General features: G+C 37.2%; 2 protein-coding genes across 2 annotated transcripts; both read left to right on the top strand.

Moving 5' to 3' along the window:
* The first annotated feature begins 297 nt into the window (after window positions 1–297).
* Window positions 298–5,687, top strand: sprtn (SprT-like N-terminal domain). The gene is made up of 5 exons (XM_008397261.3): window positions 298–887; window positions 2,410–2,509; window positions 2,586–2,714; window positions 2,801–3,074; window positions 3,839–5,687. The coding sequence occupies exons 1-5, from the start codon at window positions 553–555 to the stop codon at window positions 4,606–4,608; spliced, it is 1,608 nt and encodes a 535-aa protein (XP_008395483.2). The 5' UTR covers window positions 298–552; the 3' UTR covers window positions 4,609–5,687.
* Window positions 5,688–11,599: 5,912 nt separating this feature from the next.
* Window positions 11,600–18,537, top strand: fam89a (family with sequence similarity 89 member A). Its single transcript, XM_008397260.3, has 2 exons — window positions 11,600–12,049; window positions 14,286–18,537. The coding sequence occupies exons 1-2, from the start codon at window positions 11,801–11,803 to the stop codon at window positions 14,568–14,570; spliced, it is 534 nt and encodes a 177-aa protein (XP_008395482.1). The 5' UTR covers window positions 11,600–11,800; the 3' UTR covers window positions 14,571–18,537.
* Window positions 18,538–20,336: the final 1,799 nt, after the last annotated feature.

The raw sequence follows: 20,336 nt of genomic DNA, 5'->3' as shown, positions 1-20,336 counted from the left end.
GATTATTTACGCACCTCTGCATATTAAATATTAAACAAATCTATTTTTAAAATGTAAAATTCAAAGTATATTTGACTTGACCGTAGAACAACATCCGGGTCAGGTTTTGACAGGAAAGCGTAATCAAGTTTATGAGTTAACGCTGAAAATCTCGTAAATAAAGGCAAAATGTATTTTATTGATTGAGAGTTTTAGTTTAAGTCTTTTTATTATTTAGATTTTAAACAAAAATAGCGAAAATCTGCCAAATGACTGAAACTACTCCAAAAACTTATGCTTTTATTTTTGAACACTACCGGAAATACATAATTTGCACTGTAGCTCTTTGACTTATCGGCTCTAGTTTTTAACAATTCGGCAGTTATCTGTTACTCTTGGCTTAGAAAGTGTGGCTTAATTCGGAAATATGACCAAAACCCGCGCACTTTCACTCTGATAGGCTTTTATTATGATCTGGTCGAAGTTTCTGTTCACTCCAGAACTTAGGTTGCTTTTATTTTACGTGAATATCTGGCAACAAAGCTAGTTAGCTTCCTGCTAGTTGTTGTTGTCATGGATGCTGATTTCCTGCTCGCCATTCAGCTTCAGGAACAGTTCGACACCGAGTACCAGACTTCCCAGATCCCACCGGACTGTTTTCTGGAGGATGGCTTCGGACATAGCAGTAAGAAACAGAAAGCTGAGCCACATGGAGGTGGCAGCGGCGCTGTTACCCGCTGGAAGCCGCCGACCGTTCAGCCCGAGAGGCCGCTGAGCATCGTAGACAAGTCCTGGGAGATGCTGGACCCCAACCCGGACTTGAGGTCCATGTTTCTGGAGTTCAACGACATGTTCTTCTGGGGGAAACTCAACGGAGTGGAGGTCAAGTGGAGCCCCAGAATGACCCTGTAAGACACTTTTTATTTATAAATAAATACATTTATTTAATAAGGCAGAAATATCAGCATTTCTCAACACAAAATCACAGCCGATGCTTCTGATTTTCAAAGTTTAGGTGGAAGTAGAGGTGGACGATTAATTGATTACATTGAATGATCGACTTAGGGTGTTTGAATATAAAAACAATTTTAAATATTGGGATGTTTTGGCCGGTGCACTCCTTGTTAGTTCAGAGTGATATAATTTAACTTTTATTTATTTGGACTTTGAATGAGAGAATATTCCTCATTAAAATGAGGAATGTTGAACATCTTGTGAAGCTATACTTTTGTGTAAATGTTACAGGTAATACTTAATGCCTAATATAAATATTTAACCTTTTAACACATCAGGATCAAATTATTATCAGTAGCAGGATGTTGAAAAGGCGGTACAAACATTTTAGAAGAAAGAACTGCAACGACTAAGGTGGTCACAAGAGAACCTGATCACTTTTTTCCTCAAGAAAACAATTTTCTCATAAGACGTTTTATCTGGCAATTTTCATTTATTTGCTAATATTATGAGTATATTCTTGTAATCAAACAAAAATTCTCATATCCTGGCCCTTATAGTCCAAAACATGTCCTGTTGACGAGGAGGAATGATGACTGGTCAATGGAAACACATATAGCTGTTTGTGTCCCTGAGGAGAACCACAAACCGGATCAGTGACGGGGAGCAGTCCGGGTGGAGTCCAACCCAGAATGAGGATGCCGGGTCATAAAAGTGACCCCCGGTTCGCCACACACAAAACCTCAGGAGACTCATTCAGAACCACAAAATACATGTGGACAGAGCAGTCCTCCTCCCATGACCTCACCGTGAACTTTGCTCCACAGCACTTTCCAAAACTCAGCAGCTGAACATAAAACTTCCTTTCATGGCAATGAGAGCTAATTTCAAAACACAGAACAAGCAGAACCATTTCAGAAAACACAAATTCCATGTGGCTGGCAAAGAGAAATCCTATCAGTAACGTCAAAATAATGCTGAGAAGTTTCATCTGCTTTCTGTGACTATTTTCTCCACAAGTTGCCTCTGAGTAAGAGGTTTGTAATCTGAGCAGAGAAAACAAGATTGTGATTCCCAGAGGAGTAATTATGAATATTTCCTTTAATAACAAATCAAAATACTGACCTCAAAACACACTTTTAACAAGATTATTATAAAATGTATCATTCAAATAATCCCTGGAAAATATGCATTCTATCAGTCAGATCTTTTATTTCGTCAAACATTCTGTAACTTGGTCATTTTTCATCTGCTCTTTTTTATTTTCTTTTGTTTATTTAACATATTAAAATCAGTTTAAACTTTCAGACATGCAGGAATGCACTGATTTATATCCGATATTCATTTAATGGCCAGTAGATACCATATTCCTTTTTTCGTAAAGTAGCAAAGAAAAACTAGGTGTTTAAGAATTTAAATTAATATTAATGTTAATGTTCTGAATACATTTTTTTTGTTGTTGTTGTCTTTCTGTAGGTGTGCCGGTGTGTGCTCTTATGAAGGCCGAGGTGGACTCTGTTCGATCCGGCTCAGCGAGCCTCTGCTGAAGCTGAGGCCCAGAAAAGACCTGGTTGAGGTCAGACTCTATTGTAAAATAAAGAGTTTTATTTGTATTTCTAATATACTAATGTTGCTACCTGTTTGTTTCACAGACTCTCCTCCATGAAATGATCCACGCGCTCCTGTTTGTGACCCAGAACGACCGAGACAGAGACGGACACGGACCCGAGTTCTGCAAACACATGAACAGGATCAACAAGGCCAGCGGGACCAAAATCACTGTAGGCGTATTTCCTTCTCCACTGAGCTCCATCAGCTGATAATCCTCAGTTTGATCTGAAATTCGCTTTTATTGTTGTCTTTTTAGATCTACCACAGCTTCCATGATGAAGTCGACGTTTACCGGCAGCACTGGTGGCGATGCAACGGGCCCTGCCAGAACCGCAAGCCTTACTTTGGGTACGTGAAGAGGGCCATGAACCGGGCCCCGTCCTCTCTGGACCCCTGGTGGGAGGACCACCGGAGGTCATGCGGTGGGACTTACACTAAGGTCAAAGAGCCTGAAGGATACGGGAAAAAAAACAAGAAGACCTCGGAGAAGAAGACAGCAGGGACTGGGAAACCTTCAGAAACAGTCAAAGGTGATTTGGCTTTACCTTATCTGCAGTGTCAGGTTTAACTTTCCTATCAGTTTGGTTGGTTTTGATAAGGGATGATACGATTAATCGCGATTAATTGATTGAAATAATCGTGAACTAATTTAGTAATCGATTAATTGTTAACTGAATACAGACTCAAAAAAAGGCAATTTGTTGAAAGAACAACACACTCAGAGCATTAATTAAGGCAAAACAGTTCAAAAAAGAACATTTTAATTTAAGATTAAAGTCCTTTTTCTGTAAATATGTTCTAGTGGCATAGTCTTCACCTGTTTCAAATTCTGTAAATAAAATCTTCTATTAATCAGTTATTTTATAAAGTAATCAACACAGTCACAGCAGAGCTTCATATGCTAAAGTTAGAATTATATTTTTTTTGGTTGCAGAGGTAATCAAGCGTTTACTAAAGATTGGCAAGAAAAGGTTTTTTCCTTAAGTAGAAAAGGAACTGAATTTTTTATTTGTATTATTTGACTTTTTTCTAATATTTTATAAACTAAGTTTAGGTGGTTAAATGAAAAATCAGCAGAATGTGCCAATTTTTAATTCGATTAATCATCAGGATAGTCAATTAATTGTTAGAATAGTTGATTAATCTTCAAAAAAATAATTGATTAATCATCAGAATAATCAATTAATTGTCAGAATAATCAAAAATAATCAATTGCCAGAATATTTTAGAGGTTAATCAATTTCTACAATAATTTCTCCTGTCTTATTTTGACACTTGCTGTTTTTGTTCCCAGCTTCTGGATCTCAGGACATCAGGAACGTCATCCCTTTCAGCGGGAAAGGCTTCCTGCTGGGAGGGATGTCCCAAACCTCCTCCTCTTCCGCTCCATCTCGCTCGCCATCAGTGCCTTTTTCGTCCATCTCCGTCTCCTCTCCAGTTTGCTCCGGCTTATCGGATCAAACCAACTCCATCTCAAACGCCCGACCCTCTTTCGGAGTAAAACCTCCTGCGAAGAGATCCGTTGGAAACACCAGAGTGTTTGCCAATGTTAACGGCTCTCCGGTGAAAGTTTCTAAATCTCCGGGAGAGAGGATGAGACAAGCTTCCATTCAGGAGCTGTTCGACAGCGCCACCATCAGGAAGTCAGGAGAAACCACAGAGACTTCCCCTTCCTCTACATCCAACTCCAGTTTGCAGCTGTCGCCTCTAAAACTAGCAGCACCTGCAGGCGGCGCTGCAACGCCGGCTCAGTCCAAGTATTTCAGCGACTCTGGGGTTCAAAATGGAGGCCAGGCGTCGAGGAAAAGGTCGCGGGACGACCGAAGCACCTCAGCCAGCATCTTTGATTTCTTTGAGAAGACAATGAACAGCAGCTCAACAGCAGCGAGGGAGACAGGAAAGACGCAGACGGCGTCAGCCGCCACCCCAGCATCGCTTCACAGCGGGAGCTCCTCCTCTTCCTCATCTTCCTCCTCTTTGGTGATGATGGTCAGCTGTCCTGTCTGCCAGGCTAAAATTCAGGAGCAAAAAATTAACGAGCATCTTGATTCCTGCCTTTCATGAATGGCGTTTAAATTAAAAACTCTGTCACAGATTTTTAGGAATTTATACGGAAGAGGATAAGTGCCAAAAAAAATTATAATAATTTCGACTCTAATATTAAATTGCTAGAATTCTGACTTTATTCTTAGAATTCTGAGAAAATTCAGATTTTTTTTTCTCAGAATTTAGATTTTGTTTACAGAATTTTCACTTTAATATTCTGAACTCTGAGAAAAGAGTCAGAAATCTGATTTTAATCTCAGAAATCAGATTTTAATCTCACAAATTTGACTCGGACTTTAATCTTCTATGATCAAAAGTCAAAATTCGGCAAATTTTTTTTTTCTTTTTCAAAATTCTGAGAATTCTGACTTTAATCTCACAATTCAGACTTTTTAGTCAGAATTCCACCAAATTATTTTCACAAAATTTTGACTTTAATCTCAGATTTTTTACTTTTTTTTCCCCGAAGATTTTGACAGCAGAATTTTTATTTTAATGTTCCGAGATCAAAATTCTGAGAAAAAAGTCACAATTCTTTATTTATTTTTTGTCTTAGTGGCCCTAATCTCCTTCCGTAGATTTCAGCTTCTTGTTTCCTTTCAGTTTTGATACCTTTGGATGCTTGTAGGTTCTCATCTTCTCTCCTGTAGAAATGATGTCAGTGGAGCTGGATGCTTTATGATGCATTTCAGTTCTGCAGAATCGACTCAGGTCTGAACTCTTTCAGTTTTACTGCCTTCAAAATTAACAGATGACGTTTTAAAGATGGCCGCCGTGTGCAGACCTCGGAAAGCTCCCCTGAGGATTGTGGGGTTTATTTGTGCCTCTGCCCTTCACTTTCGAGCTGCGTCAGGAGAATCAGGTTCCACTGTCGTCGGCTATTTGTTTTTGCACGTCTTCCTGTTTCCACTGCAGAGGGAAACGCGATCGATGATGTTTATCTCTGATATTTATGCAGGAAATAAACAGTTTAGATGCTTCACTTTGTATTTATAGACGTTTCGTTTTTATGTGTGTTTTAAAGATGGTTCTGATGTAAAGTGTTCTAGTCTTTCTATTGCCAAATAATTTTATTGATTAAACTAATATTGATTTTGCTTCATTATTCATTCATTGATCAATGTTCCAGTTATTGAACTAATCAGGTTTGCTTTTAGTCTGGATTTAAAGGAACTCAGTGTTTCAGCTTTTTTGCAGTTTTCTGGAAGTTGGTTCCAGATTTGTGCTGCTTAGAAGCTGAAAGCTCCGTGTTTGGATCTTGTGGATGCAGATTAGATTATTTTGATGCCTTTAACTTTTGTATTGCAGCAAATTTTGACGTATTTATTTGACAAGCTAAAACTAAATTTTTCAGTGCCACTAATAACCTACGATGAGAGGATTAGGGCCATACTAAGAACATTTCTTAAGAATAATAAATAAGAATAAAGTTGTAATAATATGACTTGTATTTTATTATTTTATTCTTGTAATTTTCCTTAACTGTCCCTAATACTCCAATGTAGGAACTTTCACAAATCATCTAATTTCAAAATTCAGTATTTTACTTTTTAGTCGTTAAAATTAGTTCAGATTGTTTTGATCAGTTACTCAGTACTTTGTACCAAATACTTTTACTTGAGTAAAAGTAGGTTGAAGTTTCTCCGCTATTGTTTTCAGCTTCAAAGGGTTGCCCAGATGGATTGTGGGCGTGTTTGAGCAGAAAATGGGGCAGAATGGAAAGGTCAGAGGTCAAGGCTACGTGGGGCCAGCTGTTGATCGCAGACGCTGCAGAAACGACAAGCATTGCCTCTCAATTTCAACCGTCTGTTGGCGTAATTAAACCCCCAGAAGTGTTTCCTCTTACACGTTTCTTACGCACGAGCAGTTTGTCTGATCCGTTTCCTGTTCGGCGACAGGATGAAGAATCGTTTTGTGAGGAAAACGCCGTCGCTCACAGCAGCTGCCGCTCCTCTTTCCTGACCTGCTGCTGCGTTTTGACTCCCTGTGGGAGGCCAAACCGCCCCGAGCCCCAACAGCCGCCTTCCCTCCTTCCTGTCGGCCTTTTGTCTCACGCTGACAGTGACGCGTCCCAGACGAGACCCCAGTTCAGCTCAGCTGCTGCTGCAGCAGAATAACGCGGCACGCTTAGCGGCCGGCGCATCTGCAGGAGGGGGAAGACGCCCTGCAAGGAAACCAGTCGGCTTATTCTGCAGCTAATGCTGTCAGATTCCAGCTAAGTTAACAAACCTTCACAGTTTGGCAGAATTCATCTGGCAGGTGCGTTAGGGTCATCGCTGATGCAAAAAAAAAGGGAGGAGCAAATTTACTGCAACAGCCTCCCCCTTAGAAATGTTGATATTAATCTAATTCGAAAGTCATATCATTGAAACTTTTCTCAATAAATAAAAAAACAAAACAAGTACATTTCTTAGTTTGAAAAGTTGAAAAATATTCTAAGAGAAATCAGAAACTTTAAGACTAATCTTAAAACTTTGGATAAACCGTCAAAATTTCTAAGTTTCTAAAGTCTTACATCTTTTACTTTGAGTGTTTTCAAGTAAATTTTCAACATTTCAAACTCAACATTTCAAAATGTCCTTGTTTTTTTCTGAGATTGAGCTCAATTTTTTAAATTATATTCTAGCAAATTTTTGACTTTTCTTGTTTTTTTCTTGAAATTTTGTATTAATCTCAAGATATAATTTTTCTTTTCTGAAACTTTTCAATTTTCTAAACTCAGAAATGTCCTTTTTTCATTATTATAAAATTTCTGACATTTTTTTATAACAAATTTTCAAGCTGAGAAATTTCCAAAATTTTTCTACAAAGTGTCTGAAATTGATCTGAAAATTCTGAAATGTTCTTTTTTTTTCAGAAAATTCCTGAGTTTTATCTCAAAATTTCAGATTTTTCTAGTATTTTTTTTTATTTTTTAAACTCAAAACTGTCCATGTTTTTTCTAGAACATTTCAAAATTTGACCTCAAAATGCAGTCTAGCTGTTATTTTACTTTTAAGTTCAGAAGTTTCTTTGTTTTTTTTTTCTAGCCCATTTTAAACTTTTTAAACTGAAATTTCCCTGTTTTTCCAGAGAATTTCAGAGATCTATCCATCCATCCGTTTTCTTACACCCTTGTCCGGTAATGGGGTCAGGAGGTGCTGGTGCCTCTCCAGCTAACGTTCCGGGCGAGAGGCGGGGTCACCTGGACAGGTCGCCAGTCTGTCACAGGGCAACACAGAGACACACAGAGACACACACACACACACACACACACACACACACACACACACACACACACACACACACACACACACCTAGGGACAATTTGGAGAGACCAATTAACCTGACAGTCATGTTTTTGGATTGTGGAAGGAATCCGGATTAAAATCAGAATTCTTCTCTTTTTGGTCGATGGCCCAAAGTCTCTCCTGTTCTGGTGCCATTTTGGGGTAAACTGACCAACTGTAATTGTTGTGGTTTTTAGCAGGTAATTCCTTTCCAGCGAAGCCTTAGTGGATATCTTTAGAGCATTATTAGCCGGATTTGACTCAGAGATTGAAAGCCATTGTGCGTTTAACCACAAGGATTAACTCAACCCTGCTGGGTTTCGTGGATCTTCCATCGTTTGTCTAATCCTCCAGCTTTAAGGCCGTTGATGACGGCGAAGGAAATGTTTTAAAAGGTAAACCTCTGGAAAAACAACGTATTGGCCTCGATCATATTGCTGAACTCTCAGATTTAGAAGCAGGATTAAATGGTTGAGTTGCTTCTCAAGGACAAATATGCAGAATTCAGATTAACAGATTTATTTGAAACAACAACCAGCATTCAGCAGGTTTTACATACTTAAGGGGATTCTTTAGTTCAGATCTGGGAAGAGATTTTAAAACTGCAAAACACAAAATCTCACCAAGTATTTTTGGTCTAGTTGTAGCTGCAAATATCTTGGGTCACTTGAAGTAAAACAAAACTGACTTACAAATAATTAAATATAAGAGCTTATTTTAAAGGTTTCAGTAGAACAATCTAGATAAATAGAGATAAAATAATCTAAATCTCAACTGCATTTCAAAGAAATTTGAAATTGTTTTAGATTTCAAACTCAGAAATTTATTTTTTTCTAGAAAATTTCTGAGATTGATCTCAAACTGTATGATATTTTTAAGCAAATTTTCAACTTTTCAAACTGAGACGTTTCTTTGTTGTTCTTGAAAAACAAAGAAATGTAAATTCATGAACATGAACTATTCAGATATATTACCAAGTGAATTCAATTAAAAATAAAATGAAATTAAATAAAATGAAAGGCTGTAATTTAAATACAATTAAAAGTGATTACATGAAATCTGAGGATGTTAAAATCCTTTGTTTTTCGTTGTTGGTTTTTTAAAGTCAGTTGGAAAACATGCCTCTCTGCATGGTGTCTGTTTTGTTTTTAATGGCATGTCGTTGTTTTCCAGCACTGTGAAAATTCACTGAGTCATTTCAGGTCTGGATCTAATATCTTCTCTGACCCTGAACAGTTTTCTTTCACCTCCATAACAGCCAAAATAAGAAGCGTCCTGTAAAAACTAGTCCATGTCCTTCACTGTTCTAGGTTGGATTTATGTAACGCATCAAAAGCTGGAATTAACTTCACAGCTATTTCAAAATAAAAGTATTCAGGTAAACAGTGAGAGAAGAGAAATGGCACTCCTAAATGTATTATTTCTTCTTGTTATTGTTTTTTTCATTAAAACATTGCAATTATATGATAATACAATGTGTAGTAAGATGAATAATTCATAAAAGAGCATTATTAGGAAAGGAAACATTTATACAAAAATGTGATTTTTACATATTTGTTGAACCTGTCACCATGTCATCAGAGTGTAATATGAAACTAATGAGTGCTAACCACCAGAGAGTAAATGTAGTTACATTTACTTGAATAACTTCTTTGAAAAACAAACAAACAAAAAAGTACTTTTAGGAGTATTTTTACTACGCTGTACTTTTTACTTTTACTTGAGTAATTTTATTATGAAGTATTTCTACTCTTACTTGAGTAAGATTTCTGGATTTTCTGCCCACTGAATGGAAAACATGTTTTAACCAAAAATTCACCATAAACAGACCCAGAACTGCAGTTATAAAGTTTCACAAGTTTTCTATTGAAACAAATTTATTTTATTTTGTAATTATTTTTGTAATAATTTGGTCCATCTGATTATTTGTAAATGTTAAATGATTTATAATTTGATCAGTTACTCAGTACTTCAGTAGAAAATACTTTTTTATTCTTGAGTGGAATTTTTGGGTACTCTGTCCACCAATCAGAGCCAGGAGTGCTGTCATGAATGCTAATGCTAGTTAGCATGAGCACCATGTTGACGGATAAACGTTTTTCTCTAAAGGTAAGTTGTTTCTCCCTCATTAGCACATTTGGTGCCTCCATGAGGATGATTGACAGCACAAAGACCCGCCTCCTGGCTCTGATTGGTTGGTTTTGGTCGGGAGCCAAGCATTTCTTCAGAAGCTCATCTTTTCACAGATTACCTGTCTCATAACAAACTGTCACAACAACATAACAGTTTTAGCAAATAAGTAAAAAACCTATTTTTATATAAAAGTTTTAAACACTGCAGCTTTAATTTGGGGAATCTGAGGTTTTAGTCTTAATCTCTGTGTGTGGTAAACTTGCCCCTCTCTTCCTGAGGAACATGCGTGATGCTTTTGTGTTTTAGCTTCAAGGTTCTTTAAGTTGCTTTGTTGGAAGGACGCAGCAGAGCTTGGGGGTGGAAATGAGGACCGTCGTCTCTCTTTTGTGCTCAAACTATTGTCTTTGACACACACACGCCTTTTCATGACCTCAAAAAAAAACAACAACCCTACACACACCATGCTGTCTGACAAGTTAGATATAATGTCTATCCAAGTCATTTCCTGCTAAAGTAAATTATCAAACAAAACAAGAAGGAAAAAAGGGAATATTGTTGTTTCTAAGTGTTTGTTGGGAAAAGCCTCGCAGCTTCTGTGTTGAAATGACAGGAAGCGGATTTAACTACTCAGCCAAAAGCCAATTTTTTAGCGACTTGCAGCAATCAGTCATAAAGGAACCAGAAGGGAATTTCAAAATAAGAGCTGTTTGGTGAAATTAGTATATTGGACAGTTGATTTAATCAGTATTAAGTTTGTGTTGCTTTCTCTGATGACAGAAAATGTTCAAGGATTAGACTTTAAAGACATTAATTTTATTAAATTCTTACCAGATTTGTAATAGTTATCACTTTACATCTTTTCATTTGTGTAAGTAAAAATATAATTTTGTGAATAAAAGCTCAATTCAACCTATTCCAGCAAGAAAATTTATGTCGTTCTTCACAGAGCTTGGGTTGAAAAAAATACGGCAGGTTCTAAATGAACTTTTGAAATTGATCTTAGGAATTTTCTACAAAAATCTTCGAAATTTCTGAGTTTGAAAAGCTGAAAATATGCCTGAAATTTTCTGAGACTATCCTCAGAAAATTTCTAGAAAAACTAGATTTTTGTTCCTAAAACTTGAACAATATTTGACTTCTAGAAAATTTCTGCAATTATTTTTTTAAATACAATTTTACATGTTTTGTCAATTTCTGTTTCAAAAGGTAAAAATGTGTACCTTTTGAAACTAATCTAGAAAATTTCTCAGTTTTTTCTTGCAAAATTTTGACTATTGAAGCTCAGAAACTTCTCTGATTTTCTTAGAAATTCATGAAATTAATCTCATACTCAGAGTTTTTTTTCTCACAAATTTTCAACATTTGGAGTTCAGAAATGTTCTAATTTTTCTAGAAATTTTCTGAGATCAATCTAAAAAAAATTCTTAGTTTTCTTTTTATCGAAAATGTTTTCCTTTTCTCTATCAGATATGGCCCTCTTGCGCCGTGGTACTTCCAAACAAACTACTAATGAGCTTTCAAAAACTCCGTACTATCCCTTTAAATATTGAAAAAAAAGAGTTCAATTGTGTATAGGAGTTGGGGCTTTTACTTTGTAGAATCATACCGGAAACGTTACGTCACTGGTTCAGTTAACTTAACGCAGCGTCCCTCTCCGCCTCGGGCAGAGAACGCCACGACTGTTGCTCGGTGTGTTCAGCTCTGGAGACGGCTGCGCCCTCGCTCTGTTTGTCGGATTTAACAACTTACCGTTCAGTTTCAGCGTTAATAATTACCCACCGGAACTCACTTAGTAACTCACCGGAAAAATGAATGGCAAGTCAGCGAACGGTACGGCGGGGGGAATGGCCTGTATCGAGGGTCTGCCGCCGCTGCCGAAGAGCCTGAGCGGGCTGCTGAACTCGAGCGGCGGCTCGTGGAGAGAAATGGAGAGGATGTACGTGAAGAAAACCATGATCCAGGACGACCTGAGCCGAGGCAGGAATAACGCCGACAGCCTGCTGGCCAGCAAGCCGGCCAACCTGGACGCTGCCCTGGCTCTCCTGCGGAAAGAAATGGTAACGTTTTCAGGGAGTGTTCATCTCCGCTGAGCCTGTGTTGTTGTTTTTTCACCCGAGAGAAAGCCGTTTAATCCCGGAGACATAGTCCTGCTCAGCGAGATTAACTCCGAAAGGAAACTCCGGTTGCTAAGCTTTATGTTGCTTCTCGTTTTCTAATAATCAGCGGCTTAATTCTGCTCGAATATATTATAAATTAAACATGACCCTTTTATTAATAGATATTCCAGCTGTAGTGTTTAATTTTTAAGTAGAAGTTTTACTATCAAAACTAAATTTTGGCTCAAAACAGATCAGATTTTATTTATAACACTGCAATATCGTAATTTTTATATAACGAATTTTAATGAAAAGAGGAAAAGAAGTCAAACTAATAAAGTTAATAGATTAAAAAAAATTAGGGATACGCTAATATCGATATCCGATTTAAATATTGCCATTATGGCCGATAACCGGTATTTGCCGATTTTACACACGTTTCACTACCATTTCAACACATTTGGGGAAACACTACCAGTAACATACGACGTTAAAGGTTCAAGTGAATCATTGAATGTTGCATTAAAACCTGAGCCGTGACCACTTTCTCAAAAAGTACTAAAAGAAATGTGAGGTTGAGAATGAGTGTATAGTTCAGTAGGAATCACGGTTATTACAGTTAACTAGACCAAACGAAATGACAAAAACTGAAACGGAGAAAACATTTAACTGAAATTAATGGGGAAAAGCTATAAAGTTATAGTTTTCTAACTGGAACTATGTTGTGCATTTATAGGACTAACTAAAATGTACTGAAATCACTTTTTTTTCTGTTCGTATCAGTTTTCTGCAAATTACGGCAGATTATTCTACGGAATAATCCTCTGATTCTACGGATTATTCTAATCTGTAGAAGTTGGATAAGTTGTTTTTCAGTGTCTTTTGAAAATAGTGTCTTCTGTTTATTGTTCATTACCCAATTACTGTACATATAACATTAAATACTTTCACCTTTTTCTTTTCTTTGCCTAAAAATTAACCAAAGTGTGAAAAAACTAATATATAGCTAACAAAAACACTCTTAAAAAAGTTTTAAGAGTGTGTTTGTTTAAGAGCAAATACGCTCTTAAAACTAAACTATAAATAAAAATCCAAATACAACCCTAGTAGGGAGTTGGGAATTTACAGTAAACAAACACCTGACAGGTTTTTACAGAAAATCTTCCACTCCTTCCCCAGAGGCAGAGATATTTATGCCAAACATCTGTTCCAACAATGACCCATTTCTGTAACAATAACATAAGAAATGCAGGAAATCTTTTTTTTTTTTTGTATTGCAGCAGCAAATTTCTCTGTTTAAATAGATTTGTTTTGCAGCTGCACGTCTTTTGCTAAACGTCTGAAGTTCACAGAGCTTAATGACATGGTAGTGGTTCCATATTTTAAAGCCAGTGTGTGTTTGTGACGCTGAAAACAATGCAGAGTTACCGCCGCTCCGCAGTGAAATGCCTTTTTCAGAAAAACAATATGGAGGTCAGATGACTGAATCATCATTTCTGATTTTCAGCTCCATGTTGTCCATTTGCACAACCATAAGAACCATTGTGCAAATGAAGAAATTTCAGAAAATATTTCAAATTACTGTAAATGAATTATAACCCTAATTCCCACTAGATGCCTCGGTAAATTAAAATAATGGATACTGATGTTGAAAATGTCTTGAAATCACAGCATTAAATGGTTTTCTGTGGTTTTACAGAAGGTTTCTGAAGATTTTAGTTTTTGAAACAGTTTTTGTGAAAAACATAAATGTGGTAATGTTGGAGCTTTATTTAAAGTTATTATGCAGTGAGGAGAAATGTTGGATATGAAGGATTTTCCAGGTTTGGATGTTTTGTTGCATCCATTCGTTCTGCTGCTCCTTCCTTCCTTCTTTCTCCCTCCCTCCCTCCCTCCCTCCCTCCCTCCCTCCCTCTCTCTCACTCACTCTGTCTAGTTTCCCATTTAAATCCTGACGTTGCCATTTCTACTTCCTGTTCATTAATGATGAACTTCCTGTTATTTAATCGAGTCGCTGGTTGTTTAAAACTGTGAACCCAGACAGCAGAACCTGTTGCATGTTTTTAGTTTTTATCAACATTTCACCAGAGGCAGCTCAGATTTCATCTTCAGTGTCGTCGTATTCCCCTCATGCATCCTGAAGCTTCCTTTTCCCGAGCCGTCGTTAATGGCCGCCTGTGCACTGCGCCCCCTGCAGGTGGGTCTGCGTCAGCAGGACATGTCGCTGCTGTGCCAGCTCTGGTCCCTGCACGAGTCCATCCAGGAGTACAAGGGCAGCTGCCATGACCTGAGCGCCGCCTCCAGCCTCAGCATGATGGAGAACGGCTACTTCGACGAGGACGACGAGTTCTACGCGGAGCCCGGCGCCACGCCCACCGGCGACTTCCCGGGCGCCGGGGACGTTGCCGACGGCAACGCCTCCTCATCGGCGGCCAAAAACGGCAAGGAGGACAGCTGGGAGTCCTTCAACGTCGCCATCTGAGGCCTCGATCTGCGCGGGTTTTTCTGCAGACGGATCCATGTTTTTTTAGGGGGCGGAGCTAAGCTGTGAGAAGGGAGTGGCTGGTTGCCGACGGCAACGGACTGCCAAAGAGGAATCCTGTCCGTCTGCAGAGCTGAGATCACCTGGACTCCTTTACGCTGCTGCCAGTCACTCTTACTTTCTTTTTCTTTTTTTACATAATCAAAATATATGAACAAAGTTTTATTATTTATTACATAATATAAATAACAAAGTATTCTTTTTTTTATTATTCTTTTTGCCCTCTTTGGAAGTTTTGTACAAAAGGTACAGGCAGAAAATTTGGACTTCAAACCTGAAGGATGGGATTTTTATTATTTTTATTTTTAAAGGCATTTCCGACTCTTCAGTAACAGGAAGAGGAACTTTACATCGGTAAAATGTTTTTCAGGTGAGATCCTCCTTCCAGTAAACGGAGCAGAGCTGGTTTCCTGTGCAGGGAGGATTCGTGCAACATTTTATGGTCGGTGTAGCGTCCGTTCTCTGCGGTTACAACCAGCGTTTACTGAGCAGAACTTCACTCAAAACTTTAAAAAAAAATCTGTAATCATGTTTCTGTTTTGCACGTTCAAGCTGCAATGTTTGCATATTCCTGAAATGTGATGTTTGGTGGGAAATCGGAGCAGAATTATCAGAAATCAACCTTTCTTTGTGGCCTTGCTATTTGAACATCGTATTTCACGTATCTACGTTTAACTAAACGTCTTTTTCCTTCTGGATCTGTAGCGAAAGGTTTAGGGCTGGGCGATAAATCGATTTGATCATTTTTGAGGATTTAATTCTTGGAAAATTCTGGGTTTTTCCCACTAATTCACTCATCGGGTTTCCATAATTCAGAGTGATATCAGGGCGGCCATCTTTGTTTGGACCAAGTTTCAATTTATTTGTTTCCAATTAACAGAGTTGTATTACAGTAGAGTTGGAAATAATACAAAATAAAGTTGTAGTTTTATGAGAAATTTGAAATAAAGATGAGCAACTTATAAATGAACAGTAGGAGGACTATGAAACAATCAAATCCTGGTAGCTCTCAAGCTTTTTCCTCATTAAAGCAACTTTTCTCACAATTTTAAGATGTTTTTTCTGATAAAATTGTGTTTTTTTTCTTTTAATATGATTACATTCTGATGAATAAAAAATTTCCAAATACGTTGTCAGAAACCAGATAACTGAACATTTCTGTAAGTGAGCAAAACAACAAAATTGATTAAAATCGGATCTGGGATGAAAAAAGTGAGATTTTATCTTTAAGTCGCCCAGCTCTAAGACGGAGGGACTTTGTATTAAAAAAGTTACATTTATGGGGAATTTCTGTAAATCTGCCTTATTTCAGACGTAAATGTTTGTCGACAAACACATTCTGGATTGATTTGCTCAGTCTTCCTTCATCTGTAGCGCGTGACGTCGCAGTTCTTCCAGATCAGGCAGCCATTTTGTTTTTTTACCTGGCGGTCCTGCGCTCTGCGTTGTATTTAGTTAAAGGTGCTGAATGAATGATCTCATCTAAAGAATGTTTTTAAAGTTACTCTGCAGTCAAACAAGCAGTTTTCTCTTCACAAACACAAAATTTATGAAAATAAGATTTATTAAATCTTATTTTTATTTTTTTTTATGGCTGCTGGTCATTTCACCTCAAAACCGTTTCATATTCTGTCAGTTTTGGTCATTTCATACCGGAAAATGACCGTAGGTCAGTTCATATCAAGTCATTTTTCATTTATTTACCCGCAAAGAAATGAGTTTTATTGACTCCAATCAACAATTTAAACACATTTTAGCATTTTAAATCTCGGTCTTCCTTATCATCATGTTAGAAAACAAACTTCAAAATGGCTGCCACTTGTTAAAATCAAATTTTTCTTGCGCTTCTGCAAGAATCTAGAGGTTTTCAATCTTTATCATGTAATAAACTGAATGTTTGGTTTGTTTATTTGCTTATTTTTGTACCAACAATCTGGATTTTCTTTAGATTTACCCCATCAGATGTTTTTTTCTGTTGGATGTCATCACAGTTGGTGCCTTTGTAGAGCTGCAGCTTCCTGTTGAAGATGAATGGAAAGTGAACCGCTGACTGTTGATTATTTGGATTGTATAATGGAGTATCACCATGACTTTCATTGATTTGATTTGATTTCCAGTTTCAGAAGGAGGTCATAGAAGATACATTTAGAAAATAAAGTCAAAATGTAAGTAAAAAATACTAAAATTGGCAACGTTTCATAATTGACACCATAATTCTCTCTGAGCAGCTGCTTTACTTTATTTATATGAAAATGTATTTTTAAAAGATTTTCTTGGCTTTTTATCTTTAGTTTTAAGATTTTGATTGTTTTTCTTTGTATTTTTCAATTTATCCTTTACATTTGAATTTTTCTCTTACTTGACATTTTCTCCTGTTTTCTTGACATTTAATTTGTTTTTCATGGTTGGACAATATTTTTGTTTTCTCAGTGTATTGAATTTTTATCTCTATAGTCTTTTTCTTTTTTTTTTACACTTAAAAAAAAATTTTTTTCTGCCAGCAGTCACTCAACATTTTGTCTGTTTTTATTTTTTCCCCTCTTTTAAACGTTTTTTCAGTTTTTCTTCACATTCTGAATATTTTTCCTTTACATTTTGACTTTTCTATAAACTCTTTTCTCATCTTTTTTAATCTAGTCAACAGAGAAATGTGACCTTAAGACTCCATCACAGGGATTGTTTGGTCCTTACTTTGGGTTTTAAAGCTGCTCCATGGAGAATTAAGAAAAAGTCCAACTAATCAAATTAAAATTGATATTTTCCAAGTTTTTCTATTTGACATGATCCTACTGCAAAAAATATAGATTGTGGCTTAACTATAACAGAATAAATAGATTCAAATTTGTGCATAATATCATTTTTTATAAGTTTTCTGAACATATAAAACCTAAACTGAGACGTTTAAAACAGATTTTAATCCTCTACATGTGGCAGCTTTAATGTGTCGCAGGCAGGAAGCTGAGCTGTTCACGTCTCACTTCGGGTCATTTGAGGGTATTTATTGCGCACCAACACTGCGCTGTTTGTTCAAATAAATCACAAACCGAATACCAGCTTACTCCTCTAACAGACAAAATATTCCCCTTTTTTTAAAAATAATTAATGGATGTTGATATTGGAAATGTTTTCTCAGGGTTTTCAGATGCCTGGGTAAAAATGTACCAACACACACACAGAAGTGATTTGTTTTTGAATGTTACAAGCGTCACAATAAAGAAGCAAAAGCCTTATTATTATTCTTCACTTGATAAGAAAGTGGACTCCGTTGACCAGAATGCAATGCGGCTGCTGACGTGTAGAAACTGAAGTGAAAGGTACTTTTTCAAACATCACCTTCAGGGAGGAATTTGACTCGTTACACCTGAGAAATCTGCTTTCATTCAGCAAAAATCTGAAAAACATGTTAAATGTTTTCTACAGTGGTGTCCAAATGTCTCCCCCGGTAAATTTAAACCACAAAATTCATTAAATTAAAAATATGAAATTAGTTCATTTGGATTTTGTTGTTTTTATTCAACAATAAGCTTCATTTTTATGAAATCTGTACATCGATAAAGATCCAAAACACAAAAAGGGCTTTGGATTGTTGCATTATTAAAACAAAAATTTACAATTTACGCATTTTTGAGATCAATAAGTGTCTACTTGATTGGAATTTTAATTTTTATTTTTTACCACTCTAGACTTGTGGTTAAAATTATTTTAAGGGGCATAATTGGCCCCCGGGCCACACTTTGGACACCGCTGGGCTACTGTTAGCTTAAATCTGTTGAGATAAATCAATGGTGCAAACTGGAAATGTGAAGGTTGTTTATTCCTCTGGTTCTGTGCCACAGGATTGTTACTTGGACTGTTGTATCAGTTATACTTACTGTACTCATACATTTAATAAAGTCATTCCATGGTTTTCAGGTCTGATGTGATGGTTTCTACTGGGCCAGACTAAAAAAAGGCTCACAATGGCAGTAGCCCAGGGCTTCTAGTTTGGTGGGGCGGCAATATATATTTTTTCTTAAAAACAGTAAATTGTGTATTATTTTGGTACTGGTAAAAAGCCCAGGATAAACCCAAGCCAAGTAGTTTGGGACCAGAAGGCATTTAGGGGGATTAGAAATGGAGTCAGACGATGCCAAGAATCAGCATTTGGGTTGTTGTGTCAAGAATAATCAAAAAAGTCCAACATCGAGCTTCTATAACCTCTCTACACAATAAATATTACTGGGAGATGGAGACCCATCTCGCAGCAAATTACGCAAAAACCTGTTGGTATTTATTAATTATTGCCGAGTTAAAAGCAATAATGCAAAATTTACATTTTGAATGTTTTTGTACTGGGTTTTTACTGCTTCTGAAACCAGATCAAGCACTTAAAACAACAAAATAAAATAAAACATTTTTTTTGGCAGTAAGTCAATGTTTTTTGGTGTCAGGAAAATTATGGAACTAAATTGGGGGCAGAAAGTTTCTTAAAAAAAAATGAAAAAATAGAAAATGAAAGTTTTAAACAGAAAAATTATTTTGAAACCGAAAAAACCTTTAATCTGAAAAGTACATTTTGTTTTTCTTTTCCAGTTTTCTTCTTTTGAACAAACTTTATGGCCCCAATTTAGTTCTATAGAAAATGATCAGCTTTGGAAACCTCTTGATTAATCATTAATCAGGCGTTTCACTGTTACCTAGCAACCACTGCAGAATTCCGCCTGTCACCTAGCAACCCACGTTGAGCCTCAGCACGTTTAGTCCGCTGGTTTTACCACTGTATGCGCTGTACAACGGCTGCTGGAAAAGATTACTCTGTTGTCCACTTACCATCTAGACACCACTTGCTTACTGTGTTCTTGCTGGTTGTGCAGGAGGCTCCACTTCTGCTTTTCAAAGTTGTATGACTCTTCATTTGTTTGCAGCCATTTTTACATGAAAACTTCTTGTCTAAGAATTACTTTCAGCAAAAAATACTCATAGACCGATCCTAACCTGTTCAAGGAAGCACAACAGATCACCTTTAATAACACAGACATGGATTCACTTTAAGTATCGGCTCTTTAACTCGTACGGTTTACTGAACTTGCGACCTTTTTCTTCCCAAAACGTCAACCGGTCTCAGTAAAGCTGCAGCTTCTCTCTCTGCTCTGCTGCTGCTCCACTTCTCCGATGCATCTGACTTGCATGTAAATGCTCCAATCTGCATTTTGGTCTGGAGAAGCCGGTGTGCTCGTGCATTTTCAGTGCAATTGATCATTAATGCAGCAGGAGGCTTTGATGCAGCAGCTTCTGCTGCTGGGAGGCTCAGAGGAAAAAGCTGTTTACATTTTCATGCTGCTTAAATCCTCTGAAGTGATGAATAACTGGGTCATGCAGGACTCATTTCAGTTCTAAAAAATAAAAACATTCCTTTGCATTCGTTTATTTGGAAGCGATGATCTCTCTATCTGCAGTCTGTTTGACCGTCTGCTAGGAGATTACAGCAGATTACCATAATCTTGAGTGAGAGATCCAAGGTGCTCCTCACTCTCTCCAGTGGATTAACAAATCAGAGCTGGTTGGATCGGCAGAAAGCTTCTTCTTCTGAATACACACTGGAAAGTCAAATTTGCAGCAAGTTGGCTGCTGGTGCTGCTTTATATGAGCTTTTTGGAAGGAAAATAAGGAGACTTCCCCCCAAAAATCTTTGAAATTTCTGAGTGTCAAAAGTGGAAAATTAGCTAA

The sequence above is a fragment of the Poecilia reticulata genome, chromosome 21, assembly GCF_904066995.2.
Source record: "Poecilia reticulata chromosome 21, P_reticulata-male-v2, whole genome shotgun sequence".
Lineage (NCBI taxonomy): Eukaryota > Metazoa > Chordata > Actinopteri > Cyprinodontiformes > Poeciliidae > Poecilia > Poecilia reticulata.
Note: the sequence above shows the minus strand (reverse complement) of the source record. Positions and strands in the feature narration are given on the sequence as shown.